At 39.7% G+C, this 18,148-nt stretch overlaps 1 protein-coding gene across 2 annotated transcripts in view; it reads left to right on the top strand.

Moving 5' to 3' along the window:
* Positions 1-18,148, top strand: part of nell2a (neural EGFL like 2a) — a 99,214-nt gene that overhangs the window by 56,421 nt on the left and 24,645 nt on the right. For both annotated transcript variants that reach the window (XR_012598895.1, XM_074677799.1), the window contains exons 14-15: positions 9,517-9,639; positions 12,580-12,675. Coding sequence is in view for 1 of the 2 variants with exons in the window: in XM_074677799.1 (XP_074533900.1) it covers positions 9,517-9,639; positions 12,580-12,675 (219 nt within the window). In the remaining variant the exon portion in view is untranslated. The remainder of the gene's footprint in view (positions 1-9,516; positions 9,640-12,579; positions 12,676-18,148) is intronic.

An 18,148-nucleotide genomic window follows, 5' to 3' on the forward strand; every position in this document is an offset into this window, starting at 1 on the left:
ATGATCAATTCTGTATCACACAAGCAATGACCATAGACTGTGTAATAAATGGATGTAGCCTCCCTGATGTTACCTGTCTGTTTCTGAAATACCCGTCGGTCACATGAGCTCAACTTTGCCTCTGATTGGGCAAACTTGTGATCTTAAAATCTTTTAAACTGCTGAGTCAGAAAAAAAATCACCCTCACTACAGTGTGTGTTGTAATGAAATTAGCAATTAGCAGGACATTTTTTTGCACCAGGCTGTAAACACGTTTATGTCTGATGTGAAAACGCTTTTTTTGGCTTGGTGTGTATGTGACTTTTGGTACTTTTGGAGCCAGCCTCAAGTGGACACTTGAGAAACTGCAAATTTTAGCACTTCCAAGTTGTCTTGTATTCTTAGACCAGAGGTTGCTGCTTGGCAACGACAGAGATAAGCTGTTCATACATACAATACAAAATAAAAACCAATCTGCTGCGTCTGCTTGTTGACACAGAGGGAAAACAAGGGCATACTGAATTGATGGGCGAAACAATGTGTATATTTTGATACCCAATTGTGTCCTGCAATCTGGGTGAGAGCAGTAAAGATGGTGAGTACATCTTTAATGTTAACAATCATCAAAACAAGTGCAGTGCTGTTAAAAATTGTGAAATTTACTTGAAATTTAGTGCTGTTGCCTGGATTGCAGGACAGGATCTTACTTAGCCCACCTATTTAGGATGCTATTTCTAAACAGTTTTGCCGCCATGTTTAAAATTTGATGGTTTTGTCACAGAATCAAAAGGCATAGAGTTGTGCCAAATTCCATTCCTCTGGGTTAATTTGACCTGTGTGATCAGGCGTTTGCTATTTAGAGCTATTTGAGAGCTGCTTGAGGCCAATTAACACCATGGTTAAAAAATCATTTTGGTCTGAAAAGCTCATTTCTCTAACAGCTCATGCTGTACAGTGGGTGAGTTTTCTTTGCAACCAGTTTAGAAGATATTAAAATCGCTAGTTTTGCATAATTAAAAGCACAGCAGCCTTGACTGGCAGGCGGGCACACTGCAGATGTTAGCGAGGATCAAAGCCTGCCACAGCTCCACCTCTTTGCCACTTGCTAGGTCACCTGATGTTGGGTTGAGTTCAGCATTTTCAAGACAGCATGATGATCATAGGATTCAAAACTTCAGCCTCAGTCCTGTCCAAATATACAATCAACATTCTTCAATGAGGAAATAAAACCTAGAGGTAACTGATAGAGTAAATGCTGTGAGTGAGCTAAATGAGCCGTTTCAGAGATGTATTTTCATGACATAAGCTGGATGCTGCAGACACTCATAGTTCATAAAGAAGTAAAAGCACATTCAGAAGAGTCAACTCAAAGTTATTTTTTCCTACAATGACAAACTTAGGACTGCACACTGTCTAAATCAGAGTCCATAATCCCTGCATAATGTAATGTTTCTCTGTCCTTCATCTGGAATAACACAATGTCACTCTCAGTGATGAGCGGCAGATCGGCCTCATCATTCCTCACCAGTTGTTGCAGCTTGTTAAACACGGTGCTAAGTAGCTCCCTGTGTGCGTCATCCCCACAGAGGGGGCAACGTGCTGCATTTCCTCATCGTCTGTAATTAAAAGAAGTAATTTGCATCAATGCAAACGAACTCAGCAGTAGCAGAGTGAAGGGCCCTGCCTGCCTGCTGAAGGATTGAGCCTTCCTGCAGAGCCATTGGAGTTTGAACTGAAGCCGTAATAAAACAGCAAACACCCGATGAAAACTCCCATTTCCTGCTCTATCACAGCCCCCTGTTGTGGTTCTCTCTTCCCTATAGTCTGAAAAATCTTCACATAATAGAGCGATGCTAAAGATTTGTGGCTTTTTATGAACACACTTCTGCAAGGCATAAACAAGTTAGAAGAGAGACTGAGGAATAGTTTCTTAGGGGAGTTACAAATGTGAATTCATCTCTCCTTTTGTGCCTTTGTGATTCATTTTTAAAAAAGAGTCTTGCACGCTGCAGCCTGTTTCCATATTATCTGTAGACAGCCAGTATACCTTATGTGACTTCATCCTGTTTTCTCCAATCATCTCAGCTGCAGGCAACTTTTATTGTTTTGCTCATTTGTCTTTCTTCCACTGTGCACTCCTTTCCTCAGATCCACAATGATGATTAATACCCCCCAAACCCAGTGGATTAAACTGTGTCACTATAATTTATGTAGTTTCCTATTAAAATGCCTTCAAGACACAGGAGTGGAATACACGGCAATGCAATAAAAGTCAATTTGTGTGATTAAACCAGGGCTTATGCAGAGGCCTGATGTAATGACTTTTTCCCTGCATCAACTATCGTAATCTCCCTACTGACTTATGGACTATCAGCTCCCACACATCCACCATCACAATTATACGAAACAGAATCACTTGTGTGGAAAACTTCCACCTTTTTTCATAGGAAAGATAAATTACAGTCAAATTAGGTGTCAGCAATTCTCATCCAGGGACTTTAAAATGAAAAAATAAAACAAACTTGGGCAGAAAACTCACCAGGGTGCTTTTATAAACACGTGTTGATCTGGAGAGTTTAGCATCAGCTCTCTTGTCGTGGTGGCAGTAATTGGCAGTGGAAGTAGTGGGATGCTAAGCTAGTAGCTGCAGGAATCTACAGCTTATTAATAGTGGTTGAACATCTGCTTCTGTTTGAAAAGAGTCTATAGGGAGCGCTGATTTGTCTAAGAGGAAATATTGCAGCTGTGGAAGGACACATTAACTCCCCACACACACCCTTCACTACCTATTGACATTGTACATTTGCATGATGTACGAGCATCTTTATCATCCTCAATGGCTTTCCCCAATTAAGGAACAGCTAACTCAGCAGAAACAACGTCCTGCTATTGATAGCCATATTTCCACATGCTTTACAGTGTCGTAGGAGAAGCAGGCTGTCTGGTAAAGAGGATTAAGTTGACTATAGTTCATTTCATGGCTCAGTGTTTATGTGCAGAATAGTGGATTAAAGGACTGATCCGCAGATTTAAGCCTGGAAGAAACCAGCATGAAGCCCTGGTTGTATTCTTCCTCAGCTTGTCTGGAGGTCGGCGAGCTCAGACACAAGTCTGTATTTTACATCAGGACCATCTGCAGCAAGAGAGGTCGCAGGATCAGATCCCAGCTGGTGGGAGACTGGGAGCATGCTGCCATTCGTGTCCTTGTTTAAGTGAATATGTACACCCGAATGTCTGGACACTGTTGAGGCTCTGAAACCAGGAGAGCCTTTAGCTAAAGAAAGCATCCCTAGCTTTCTTTAGCCCCTTTTATTTGACTAGAACTTTATCCTTGATCTTGAAGGTCAAGATTCCTCCTGTTTCTTCCCCTCTGCTCATCGTCTTTTCCCCAAAGTGCCAGAGGTGCTCCTCGCTCTGTAAGATTAGCAGCTAATCCATGAAAGGTAGCGGATTGGTTGTGCTTTCCCTTTGAATGTTATTAAAGAAGGCTGTCCTGAGGTGTGCGTGTGTGTGTGTGCACAACGTATAGGTGTGCATGCTTGCACCCAGGGTGTGTGTGTGCAGGGTGTGTGCCCTTGTTCTAATCCAGCGATAACCAGACCTAGGCCCCTGGGGCAGAGGAAACGGAAGGAGGGCCAGGCAGAGATGGGGTATGAAAGGATGGACAGGAGCAAGAGGTGGAGCAGGGGGTCTGACAACAACCGAGATCAGAAAAGATGCCTTTTAGTCTGAAGTCTCAAAGCGTCTGGCAGCTAGGGGTCAGGGATAAACAGAGTTGCGTGTTCTCTCTGTGACTTCCAAACGTTGTGAGTGACATGAAAACTTTTAAACTCAAAGCTTTTACTGAGAAAGCTTCATGTGACTTTTGTAATTTTGACCAAATTGTGTCTTGGTTCTTTCCCCTGAAACTTGTCACTCAGACATTGTTTAAATCCCTTGATTGTCCTGTCTTGTTTTCTAATGAATGCACTGCATTCATAACGCCCCTGGAACAAATGCAGAGTCATTGTGGAAGCAGAGGGACTTTTCTCCCTGCGTACGTATCATAAGAACTAAAATGTCTTTGGGAAAACAGCCTGAGGTCAGACCTGGCTGGGCTGGTGTTGTTTTGGCAGAAGTTGGAGGGACTTGAGCGCGAGGAGAAGCAGCCAACTCGAGAGGGAAAGATCCCTGGTGACAGGCTCTACATAATTGATTGTTTATCTGTCTACAGCCTGAGCTGCAGCAGTCAGCGAGGCCACACCAGCTCCGCTCCGCACTGACACACAAACTCACTTTTTAGGGCTGTAGCTGGCGATTAAATTTGGAGTTGCTTTCTCTAAATGCAAAATGAAGAGCTTTAATTCCCAAATAACCCAAATTACAAGTAAACTCTGGGGTCATTAGATAAAACACTCTGTGGCACACTCTCTTATCCACAGAGAGCGCCGTGTGGCTCGGCTGTCCTGTCTGCTCTGACTGGTGACTGGCTGCTCTGACAGATGTGACCTTGTGAAAAAAAACTCATTCTCTTTCATCTGTCTGTGCTCTTATTACTGTTTTTATATGCCGATGAGCTGGCTTTAAACCGCCCAACAGCAGGTGTGTGTGTGTGTGTGTGTGTGTGTGTGTGTGTGTGTGTGTGTGTGTGTGTGTGTGTGTGTGTGTGTGTGTGTGTGTGTGTATGTGTGTGTGATACAGCAACAAGAGCAGAGCAGAGCAGTGCAAACTCCTAAGTGCCCTTCAATCCATCTAACCCTCACACACACACACACACACACACACACACACACACACACACACACACACACACACACACACACACACACACACACACACACATACATCAAACCCTGGATGGAGGAGCTCATCACAATGTCACTTTCAATTCGGATGAGCCCACGGTCTGTTCAGGAGATGTAATGGATTGGATAATGGCAGAGAAATGGATGATGCAGCTCAGGTCTTCTGTAACAAGCGTTCACATTTCTGATGCTTACACTTTTCGGGTGCAACCATTCAGGTCTCAAACTTTGCTTAGGGAAATAATTTTTTATAGGCACTGGAAGAAAGACTCTGTATTACTGTGGCAGAAAAATAATAAATAGTAAACATCCCAATTTATTGTGTGAACTGGTGATAAAACCTGATTTGCAACAACAAAAACAAAACACGTTACAAATTTTGAGGTGATAAACTGAGTTGTAACAATCACCTGTTTGGATCAAGGTATTAAGAATTAATGAAATTTGGCGTCAAAGACTTTCAAATTGTTCAGTAGTGAGAGTGACATTTTCCTTGATTATGCATAAATTCAAAAATTTTAAAAAAAAATGTTTGTAAAAAAAATAAATCGTCCTTTTTCAAGTTTTTATTTTCTGATTTTCGTCCGTTTTGCTTTCATATGATAGGACAAGCTAGGACAGATTGACAGAATATATGGAGAGACAGGGATCTAACACACACACACATTCTCTTGCAGGGGTCAGAAATTGATTCTACAGCCGGTACAAAGGGATCTGTAATCTCTACATGAAACACCTGAGCTAACAACTGAGCCAAAGCAGCGCCATGCCTGCCAAGAGTTTGAAGTCCCATATATGAGAGATTAAGTTGAATACTGCAAAAAGTTCAAACTATGCCTGTGTCGTCCTATTTCTGAAACAAGCTTTTATTAAGCTCAATGTAAGCAACGTTTACACTTCAAGTCTAGATCATTTTAAGCTACTACAGACCAAAAATGAGACCTGATTTACCTATAATCAGTAAAAAGGTCTAACTATTGGGTGGGAAAAATATAATTCAGTTTCTTATTGGAAAATTTTCTCATCAGATTTTTAATGTTTTTTCAATGTCATGGAATGAGATGTTCATCAAGACTTGTGGGGTAAATATGACTAGCATCAAGTCTTTTTAACACATTACTCACAAGAAATAAGAAAAAATGCTTTGTTTTGAGTATTATAAGTAAAGAAAGTTAAATGTTTATATTTCCCAGAAATTACCTAAAAGCCATGATTCTGTTTAAACTATAGCACCAAATCATAACAAACATTATCTCACTTTTCTTTTATGTCACTAAAAGAAAAAGTTTGATGAATTATGAGCTCACACAGATTATTGTATTTCTACCGCTACACTGAAGTATAACTGTTGCTTTTGTAAGGTGTCAAGTCCTTTTTTGTCAAATAAAATGAGCTATTTTCTGATTTCAAGAACATCTTCTTGAGAATAAAAAGGAAAAAAACATTTGTATAAAAATGTTTTCCAAGAGCTTCAACCTTCCTAAGAGATTAAGTTGACTACTTGTCCTCTGAATAGCCCTTGAAACCAGATTTGCTGCACTGTGAATGGTTAATACAAACACGAATTGCTGCCTGGTTTATTTACTAAAAGCTTTGAAAACATTGAATAAGAGAAAAACTTTCTTAACAGACAGTTTTTTGTTTGAGCCATGAATGGAGTTGTTTCTGAAGGTTACAAACAAGTCAGAGAAGTTAAGGCTCAGCTCGCCAGTGGATATCAAAGAGAAATATTTATACAAGTCTCCACAAAACAACAGGAGAGGGTCTTTAGTATCTCAGAGGGAAGAAACTCTTCCTTTAAGGGCTTCAATGATCTACATTCCTTTACTTTAAGTCTTCGTCCTTCACTGGGTGCTTTTGCTCTTAGGGTGACTTGGTTGCATTGACTCTTAAATGAAATCATCTCACCTGTAAACAAACATCAAAGTGGAAGAACGCTCGAGCAGGACAGGCTCGGCCAGGGGTCTGCAACCTGCGGCTCTGGGGCCTCGTGGCTCTTTAACTCCTTTGCAGTGGCCCCCTGTAGCTTAAAAAATATTACTGACGTAAAGAATTTTTGATTTTTCATGATTTAACATTTTGCACCACATCCTGCAATAAAGCCTGCCATCTCTCTACTTCAACTCTTACAACATTAACGGCCCTCTAACCTCCCTTGCACCTGTTGCTAACCCAGAATTTTACACCCCTGGTAGGATAACTAAAATAAATTAAAAAAAAACTTTTCTGGAAGACACTAGAGATTTTAATTTTATGTGGATGGATTAATTTTAATACCAGTGTGCTGGCTTCATATACATCCTTGATATGTGGTCACAAAATAAGAAAATGATTTCATACACTGCATTATCTTTGTTGTGAAGAGAAAGCAGATTCTGTGGCTCCTGAATCCAGGTGACATGGGGAAAAATGGCTCCTTTGAGAGTGAGAGTTAGGGTTGCATACCCCTGGGCTAGGCTAAGAAGCTTTAACTGAGTCTTTGCTGTAGTTTTCTTAAATTTAGGGACAGTTAAGTAGCCGATTTCCTTAATTTCGGGGGCTCAGTGATCTGTGATAGGCCCACTCTTACATATGAAACTGATCTTGTATACCTCTGGGGAGGTCTGACAGCTAGCCATTGTTGCTTTTTGCTCTGAGACCTAAAACTCAGGACACTTTTTTATTTAAGTTAAAACTTAAAGATTCCATTGTTTCACAGGTATTGCTCAATGATTTTTAGTAAAATAATGTTGGCACATTGAAGGCATATGCTGTTAGTTATAAAAAATAAAAATCGGTATCAGCCCAATTCCGTATCAACAGGTCAAGTTTTTCTTAAGGATCGGTGATCGGTGATCGGTCAGAAAGTAATCGGTGCACCCCTACAGTTTAGCTCTTCGTGTGCTTTGAATCATTGCAGAAAACCCTTCAGTTCATTTTCCATCAACGTATGGGCTGTTTAATTGGTAGGGATGGGTGCTGAATACTTTGACTACTTTGTTTTTAACAACCCTAAATTGCCATTTTACCTATTATTGTAAAAAAGAATAGTCACATTTGAAAGAAAACCTTCCAAAAAAATACTTCATTGGTTTTCTGCCTTCCTTTGTCACCAGATCACTCCTGGAGTCCTTGAGTTACTCCATGTGAATTAACAAAAGCACCATTAGCTGGAAGTTAATTCTCATCAGCACAGGACTTTGGAACTTTGAGATTTTATGAGTACAAAAAGCAAATTAATACCTAAAAATCCTGCAGCTCAAAACATGGCTTTTTTTTTTTAAATCTCAAGAGGCCTTTTTAGAAGCTTCTTTCCCTTCAGTGCAAAAAGTGTGGATTCAGTTTGGTCATTTCTACCAGCTAACATAGTAATTTCTCAAAGAGGATATTGACTCTCATTTGACAAAAGGAACATTTTAAAAATGTTCTATCCATCATTAGTAACCTACAGCCTTAATGATCTACTCTCCATCATTTTCACAGCATTATCCACCCACAAAGAGTCTATTATAAGAGTATAATAAAGACATTAACACATTGTCGTTCTGTCTGTGTGTTAGGGACCCAAATGACTCCATGGAGAGTCATTATCATTTATTGTTTGCTTAAAACACTGCTTTATTATTGCTTCATTATTCTGCACTCTGTATTTAAGCCTTTAAATGTGTCTGCAGAGGCCAACAGTAGATATTATCTGACTTCATGCTTCCATAAACAAGTTTTAAATGATCTGTTTACAACCACAACCCCACAAAATTATATTTCTGTTACGTTTCTGTCATGTTTCTCTGTCACCTTTGGGTCATTTTACTGTTTATACGATCACATTTTCTAATTGTACAACTGTTAAAACTTGCTTTGTGCTTTACTCAGCACCGTTATGTTGTGTTTTTATGTGGCGTAATTACAGTATTTGTCCTTGGACTGTGTTTTGTATGTTTATTCTTCACGCCTTTATTCATTTTTACTCCGCCACCTCTGTGTCCTCTCCAAATAGAGGGGAGGAGATTTGTTTGCCAGTAGGATTCAGCATGTCGTCACGGGCTGTAGCCATTAGTCAGGCTTGTCTGTGGGATATTCAGAACAAACCGTATCACTAACAGCACAGCAGCGAGTGATTGCAGCTCCGGAGTCCAGGCTCCGAGGGGACGTTCTTGTTAATGCTCTTTTAAAACTCACAGAAAACATTTCTCTCGCTACTTAACGGACAATCGTGCTGGTGTACGGCATTCAAACTGAAGGCCAGCAGCTTAGAAGTACAAAGAACAACATGAATTTGTTTGAAGAAGCTCTGAAAGCCCAATTCATTTCAAGACTTCCCAAGAAAGGAGAAAAGAAAGGCACAATGCCTGGTAAAAACTAAAACAGCAGAAACCATTCTTCCTGACAGATGATGATGTGAGATGGAGAAATGAGCAGTCCTGCAGCAGACTGTTTGTCAATGATGTCTTGTTACCACGCTCACAGCTGTCTAACTTTCAAATCATTTAATCCAACACTGACGCCTCAGATCTCTTCTTCATAATGGAGAGTGAAACAAATCACCAGCTGGATGCCATCATTCCTCATATTTAGCAGGAAAATGAGCATTCAGTTTCTTTTAATCAAGTCTTATTTTCTTTAGCAGCGGTGTGCAGATGGGAGGAGGACAATGACTGTACTGTTTTTGCTGCTGCTTTTATTACAGCAGTTGAAAAATATATGACAGAAATGTATGTATAACTGATGAGCTTGTTGAGATCAACATCTGCTCTGTTTTCTTGTTTTTTTCAGAGCACGATGAGTGCCTCAGCGGGCTCCACAACTGTGATGAGAACGCTCTGTGCTTTAACATGGTTGGAGGTCACAGCTGCTCCTGTAAGCCGGGCTACACTGGAAACGGGACTGTCTGCAAAGGTGAGGCCCCCTGTGTACTATCTGGTGTCCTGCATGTACAAGGATCTGTAATTTAATTGAAAATGGTAAAAAATAAAAATAAAATAAAATAAAAAAAAAATGTCAGAACTTTTTCCAGGGAGTTTTCAAAGTTGGAAACTTTCCATAGGAATTTTTGGGAATCAAAGAAAACTAACAGGAATTTGTGGGAATTAATATAACTTAATATTAACTGCATTTACTTGGTGATATACATGTTTGAATATGAAACATTTTGTTTGTTATAACCAGAATTGATGAATTAATTGGAAGGAAATTTTATTTTGGTTCACTTGCAACATTTGAGACCATTTACAAGCTTGAAGTTAAATTTCAGAATTTCCAAGAAAACCGAAAGGGTGTAGGTTGATGCTAAAGCATATTTAAGATGTGCCCCTCTTATCTCACAAAACAACAAAAAACATCACGAAATAGATGCAAAGCAAAACAAATAAATAACACTTGTTGTTGATAATAACTGATAATAAATGTGTAATAACACAAATCTTTTAATTAACAGCCTCCATGGTGTATTTCAAAATCAAGTAATTTTTGGATAGTCTTTGAGTCTTCCTAATGTGCTCATTTCTTCAGAAGAATTTCATTATTTGACCCCTCTAACCTACAGACAGAGAGATTTGGTATTTGTTTCTGTTTTTTGAAAAATGGATGTTTCCCTCAGACTGTATAGATTGTCTCTCATTATAAACAGCTTCTAATTACTTTGTGGTAATTGACCGGTTTTTGCTTAGTACATTCATTGTGTTACATTCAACTAAGTCTGTAAATTTTAAATTAAAATAAAAGATGATTGGTTGCTTCACAGTATAGTTTTTTACTTATAATTTGTTTGGTTTATTTTGTATCAGAAAAATAGTGTATTTGTTTTACATGTATTTCCCCAGACCTCTACACAGTATATCATGTATGGGGCGATGAGTGAATTACACAGCATGTACAGAGATTTCTGGTTGAAGAAATCTTGGTCTTTATACAGAATTAAGGCTGATCGGAACATTTTAGCTGAGACATAACTTATTTAAGATTTTGATTTTTATTTATTGCCAATTATAACACCTACAAGTTTGTTTTCACACACAGTTTCAATTTCAACCTCATAACCTTAATGTTATATTTCAGGTCTGTTGCCCTGTTTCCAAAAATCACGCATTATGTTTTCCCTAACTGAGAACTGTCATGAATGTAGGCACAAATATTTATCATAAGCAAACCTGCATGCAAATATGCCTGATACAACATTCAGAAATGACAATATTTACAAATGTCAGTACCATCCTCAAAACTCACCTTGACAGGACTTTTAGATTCTAAATCCAGAAATGTGGTCTCAGTGGAAATGCTGCAGTCTTGTGAAGTAGTGATGATGATTACATGTGTTTGGAATTATTAGCACTTTTGATTCATACACAGTTGAATTTGCTTTCAATCATGTTGTTTCAACAGAGATCATTTTTTATAAACCCATTCAAGTTGCGAACAAGAAAAAGAAAAAGAAAATTTCTGAGGCAAAATGTCCTGGAAATTTTTTGATTTTTTTTTTTTTTTTTTTTTTAGAGAATTTCATTTAAGTTAGCTTAAGTTTTACATAATAATTTTCAGGAAACTTTCCTGAAATGTATCTGATATTTTCCACACCTTTGTAACCCTACTGCTTAAGTTATTAAAAGTAATCAACGTAGGGCTTATCAGGGAAATGAGATGTGATTCAACTTTATTATCATTACACATAGACAAGTATAGAGTAACGAAATGAGGTTTGGCATCTCACCAGAGGTACCATAAGCAAAAGTGCAATAATCTATGCTCTGTACAAGTAATTAAAGGAACTTACAGATAGGAAAAAATATGAAAACTAGAAAAGCATTCAGAGAGTGCAGACCTCCTCCAAGCATATTGTGATTGTGGCGCAACACTTAAGTCCTACTTTAATGTTATACTCCCTTTCAGCAGACTGTCTGCTACAATTTGGTGTTAGTTACAGGTTTGTACGATAATTTGTTACCTGACAGTGTTGAAAATTATGATGAGCCAGTACATATTTCATATTCTGGATCTTAGTATCCACATTATTGCCAGGATCTGGATCATACTTTTACATCTGTCAGGGATTATCATGACCTCGTATTGTATTGTTTTACAAAGCAATCTGACCATTTATTGTGGATTTATATACACTTGTGGTAAAAACAGCCTTATCTCACAATGATAAAGAATTTCTTTTAAATTCCTGGATCCAGACAGTGATCCAAATCACCTCCAGATTTCAATCACTTCTTCCTTATCCAATTTTGAACATTTCCTAAAAAATTTCATCCAGATCCGTTTGTTACGTTTTGAGTTAAGTTGTTCACAGACAAACAAAAAACAAAAAAACAAACAGACAAACTCTCCCAAAAACAAAACCTCCTTGGTGGAATTCTACATCATTCTGCATTCTGCAACAATCACTGCAATGCCATTGAGGTAAATCCAGGACAGGACAGGGTTTCATGAGAAATGTGTTGCTGGTAACTTCACAAAAAACTTGATCCAAACTAGAGGAAGAGGTTTTGCCTCACTTTGCAATTTAACCATACTTCTTCCCCAACGTTATTATGAAGCAGTTGTGTGTAAATACTTCCATTTACTTCTTTTAAATTCTGTCACCTACTGTGAGCTCTCTGTTTTTTGGGACACATTAGCAAAGAGCCTACTCCCGGATAATGAACATTTCTGAATTAACCTTGCTGAGATGCATTAATCACTCCAAATAATTTCACGAGAGGCTCATAATGAATCACATCACCAAATTAGCTCTTATTCTGTATGCAAATACATATGCTGCCACTGCTGCTCTAATTAGATAGTTAATGCTCGTTAATCTCAGTGAGTAATAGCTCTTCTCTCATCGTCTACCTCTAGCTATGTGTGACGGATTGTGCCAGAATGGAGGAACCTGTGTTTCACCTAACAACTGTGTCTGCCAGCAAGGCTTTACCGGAATGAGATGTGAGACAGGTAAGAGTTCACAGAGACTCCACGCTTTTGTTTTCTCCCCCGAAATAGCTCAGGGTGGACTTTTAACCGCAAGAAGAGGTGAAAAACTGAAAGTTGAGATAAAGTGGAGGGATGTTTGACTATCTGTAGATCTATCCGGGAAAGGACAAGTAAAAAAAGCGGGGAGATAAGTGTGGAGATATACCACACATGGAGTGTTTGCTTTTGTTGTCTTGTTACATCTTTGCTTTGGCTTTTACTTTGTGGCGCTGTCTTCTGTCTGACCCCAACAAAGGCACTAATCTGTAAATGCTGAAATGTTTCCACTACTTACACTCTCCTATCACCCCTCTGCATGTGTGTGTATTTGCCACTGTGTCCAACGGTGTGGGTCCATGCTGCACGGTGAATAATGAGCTTGTACCTTTTCCAGTGGTCTGTTGGAGGATTTGAGCTGCAGTAGCAGCAGCAGTGGGGGAATTACCTTATATCACAGCCTGTATTAATCAGCGTGGCATTCTTTCCACATGGGCTCTGCAACATTCAAATTACACCTGCAAAAACTCCTCATGCAGGCTATCAGATAGCTTAAGCGAGTATTAAGCCAGCTCTGTTTACAGCAGAGACCATATCGCTGCTCACTTTCCATGCATGGAAATATGTCAGACACACTGGGCTGATAAGGCGCCAGGCTGTGGAGCCTATTCAGTGCGTTTCCACCCTGCAGTGCTGGTGATTTAAGGTAACCAAGAAAACTCTAATCCTTGTAGTTGTGTGGGATTTTCAGTGTGTCTAATCTAAAGCAGCAACACCTCTCTCATAACCCGCTTCAACCTTTTCCTGTAGTGTCCTTCACAAGACGAGCGGCCAAGCTAATAGAAAGTCAAGTCATGATGCCTCTCTCAGTGTGTGCGCTCGTGTTTGAGTGAAGCAAACTGAGCCTCTCCGCTTGCTCATTGGCTCAGATATTGATTGCACATAAAGGGTCTTTTTTTACGAGGCGTCCTTTTTACTGCCCGTCTGAAAGTAAATGAATTTCCCCATGGTGTGGCTCTAAGATGCATAGGAAGGGGAGTGTGTGCATCCTTGTAAGTGTGTGTGTGTGTGTGTGTTAAAGCCACAGGGAGTTTGTTAACACACCTACCCACAATGACTTATCCTCCTCCCTATTTTGCAGCACTGGAGGTTCTGAGGACCTCGTCCTCTGATAATGGCACGGTCCAGGCAATCACACATTTCATTACCTTCTATAGTGTTTTAGATCCCTGCTTTTCTCTTTCTGTCCCCCTCCTCTCTCGCACATTACTCTCTTCGGTGTGTCCTGCAGCTCAGAAAACATCTGCAAAGCCGTTGATCAAAAGAAAAGTATTAGAGAATGTGTGGCAGCTTTTTTCAAGGTGATTCTATTCATCAGGACCTAACTCAAAAGAAGATATCTTTGAATGAAAGTTCTGCAGAAACAGCCCTTTGGCATAAAGTCAGTTTTACACACAGTATCTCAAATGTGTCAAGGTTAGGTTTAGAGTAGGTTTTAGTTTTTAGATGACAGAAGCCTGTGACACAGAAAAAGGAAAGAAAACTTCAAAAACAGCCAAAGCACACTGACTCCTTGAAGTACAAATGTTGAAAAGCCTTTATTTCAATGGCCACACCATTAAAAATGAAACCATCGCACATTGACTTCACACTGGTCTTTCTCAAACAGACTCACTCAGTCCTGTGAATCTGCTACACACTTCGATCATACACGTTATTCCAACAGCACTCCGTTTTTAATAAAAAGCACTGCCACACATAAAAAACAAAAGTCAAGACACATAAATATGTATAGACTTTCTGGACCTTAATAAAACATCCTGCTTTTGACTTATTGGGGGATAATTTTCCATTTTTTCGTGAACATTGATTGTCTGTACATCAGGAGCTCCTGCTCTGTGTGACACTCCTCTCTGATCCCAGACATGCTTCAACATTTGTTTCATCTCTTTGACATCTCAATTTAAATTCACAAAACCTGTGAAAGAACAAAATGATCCAGGTGTCCGGCTGTGCAGATGAATTTCTTTTGATTCCTCCATGTTTCAGATCTGTGTCTCTACCCTAATTTAATGCGAGTGAATGAAATTGCAGACAGAAAGAAGGCATTATAACTCTATCACACATATATAACAAGGGTCAGGGTTTGTCTTAATGATATTTAATCAACCATGACAGGAAGCAGATCATGGAACAGAAATGTGGTATAAGGTAAAGTGATAAGAAAGTTCTTCTCACTGTGATTTAGGCAGAAAAATTAAGAGTTGAAGAAATTAACAGCATTTTGTCAAACGTTCACATATCTCTGCAATCCAACCTTTAGAAGACATTTTTTAGACCTTTATAAGGAAAACTTCCGACACCAGGGGTCTGGCTCATCCAAAGTTAAAACCAGCAAATGAAACGTATGACCTAATAGAAAAATAGCAAAACAGACAATTTAAACTGCTTTAGCCAGGCAACTCTTCCTGCTTCTTCTCCAGACTACTTGGGTGTACACCTCCTTGGCTCAGTTTCAGTAGCAGCACACACTTATAGCCTCTGACTGTGATTACGTGAACACAGTCACTAGCCCAGCAACCACCTGTAGCATCGTGTTACTACGTGGCAGGGACTCGAGACCCGTGCACCTTACTTGGCATGTTAGCACAAGCCAATCACAGATATTTAGCTAATACCTGTTCTGTAGAAAGCCAAGGGGTTAAGGCAGACACAGACACTGACACACATATTTGGAGGACCATAGGAGACAATTGAGCAGGATTATTCAGCAGGACTGTCTATCATAGTGTTTTTCAGAGATTAAGACTCTGATTCTAATGAGCACTGTCACCCACTGTTGTAAGGATGTGACCCTCACAAAGACGTGTACAGGAGGTCCTCGACTTACGTGGTTCTTGACTTACGTCGTTTTGACTTTACGACTCCAATAAATATATGTATGTAAGAAAATAGAGAAGGTTTAGATGTTACGCCGCTCTTTTCCTAAGCTCCTACGATGCGTGCTAGTTTTTGACGTGGATGAACACACAGCAGTGATCCACTTTGTCTAGAGTGATGTCATAGTGTAGATTGTCCGTGTTTGTGCTCTGTAATTTTCTCAGTATCCTAATCTTTTTCGCATCATGGACACATGATGTTGTAAATGTCTGTCCTGTTTTCCCATGAATATGAAGTATAATACATGTATTTGGATAGTAATTTCGAAATTTGGGGGTATTTAGGGTAAAAATCAGACTTGCGTGTAACTTGTTTAGGAAGTAAGTGAATGAATGAAGAATGTATCTTCTTTTTAACACTACTTTTCTTTGCTCAAGACAGTTTTTTACAAAGTAGGGAGGTTATGTTTTTTATTTTTAGTTACGTAAAGCTGTTGTTTGAAATGGGACACCCTGCATCATAGTTTGGTGTACCAGATCTGTTCGGTGTTACTCACATTGATGGCTCATGTGGTTTATCTTTTTATATCCTACCAGTGCTCATTTGCCAACGACAATCTCACCAAGCAGAGCAAATGTAACCTCACATTTCATTTTTGTGATAGACTCTCAAGTTTGAACAGACCACTGCAGAATAACTGCTGCATGTGGGTTGTAACTATTGTGACCATGCTTCACATTTACTATAATTCAGTGGCATTTTACAAAGGAGGATATTTAGATATAGCTATAGCTATAGATATAGATATAGATATAGATATAGATATAGATATAGATATAAAAAAATTTAGATCCTGTCACCAACTCTAGATGTGGACTTTCATTAACAAAGTTGATACCAGAAATCACCTTTCCCCATGATGTTCTTTGTGATCAACTAGCCCGTCATAAACAGTCAGGGCCTCTTGATGTATGATGTATTCTTAGGCCTGAACCACACGTATATGGATATTTTTTTGATCAGATATCTTTGTCCTCGTTTAAAAAAAAATCTCTGTCCACTCCACAGAAATATCTCAGTCCATACGAAGAGGCTAAACTGAAAACGATCGCCTCTGAAGCCTGCAATGCCATGCCTGGCCGATAAGTGGCAGGTTAGCAAATTGTGAAAACCATAGAAGAAGAACGTTATGAGCATGCGCAGTCAAACACAGTGACTTGTTGCTAGGCGCTTGACGTCATCGCGTCAACACCAGCTCTGTTTAACACCGCTACATGGATCCACTCAACCGGATATTTTTTTATTTCTTCACTTTTTTATCCGTTTTTAAAAATCTCTGTTTATGTGGGTGAAATCGCCGTGTTCGTGTGGTTGAGAGGCCCACCTGGACAGAAAAATGTGGGTTTAGGAATATATCCATATACGTGTGGTTCAGGCCTTAGACAAGTGAAGTACTGGGAGGGATGAGACAGAGGCAGAGATGGATCGTTCCTCTCTTATTCAGCTGTAATCAGACACTATTGTTGATGTCCTGTGTGTTTCTCAAAGAGTATAGTCAGCTGCTGCTTCTCATTGCTCTCTGGGCTTTGCAAGGCTCCTGCAGGACTTTAGGTAGAACAAATCTAGCGTCTTGCCATATTTTCATTGTCCTATGCTCAAGTGACATGACAGTGGGATCAAAACTCTTCAGTGGCATTTCTTCTTTGTATAATTTCTCAAAGCTACAAGCATCAAAAAGAAAATTCAGCCACTTCTCATTATTTTTTTTTCTCAGTGTAGTGCAGATCTGATTTTCTGAAGATACCACAAGAAATGAGTCCCAAAATCAGTTTTCTGCAATTTGGTGAACAGCTTCTGAAGATGGTCTTTTTTCAACAAATGTTACTGAATAACAACAGCCGGCAACGTTTTTCTCCAGTCGTCTGTTTCTTAATCAAAGCCCAACAGGAATCAGAGATTAAATGATTGGTGGCTCAGGGATCTGTCTGTTTTGAGGCTCTCTCTGCTCATCATTCATGCTGATTGGGATTCAACTTCAGCGAGTCAAAAACAAACATTCACGCAGAATTTCTCGCACCCTCTCTGTGCCTCAGGCGACACGACGTTGTCACCACAGCTGCCGCTTCGTCGTGCACGTCTGTCTTTCTCTCCTCCCTCCTACAATCTGACTTCTTCACAGCCTTGTCAAAGCCAGCATCGTGACAGCTACAGTCCTTGTGTATTTGAGGTTTTATAGCCCACAACCACCATCAGGGCCCCCTGCTACAAGGCTAAAGCCTCTGGCACTGTTTAGGGACTTCAGCAGTCACTCAGTGTGGAAAGAAGAAGGAGGAGGTCTTTCGCTCAGACTCCTCTTAGCATGACAGGGGCTCCCAATGAGGGAAGTGTCTACTGGAGGAGCTCACAGAGATGTATGGAGGTTAATGTACTGTTGGATATGTGGCTCTACTGGTTGGCAGGAGAAGACGGAGGGGGAGGGAACGTGGGAGCAATAGTTTAGGGAGGAAGAGATGGAGATGTACGAGGGAGAGTGACAGATGCAAAACTCTCAAAGGGAGAGGAAAAAGAGGTAACGACT

This window comes from Halichoeres trimaculatus, unplaced genomic scaffold (genome assembly GCF_033239565.1).
Source record: "Halichoeres trimaculatus isolate MK-OKI-2021-1 unplaced genomic scaffold, fHalTri1.1 fHalTri1_scaffold_10, whole genome shotgun sequence".
In the NCBI taxonomy this organism is placed as follows: Eukaryota; Metazoa; Chordata; class Actinopteri; order Labriformes; family Labridae; genus Halichoeres; species Halichoeres trimaculatus.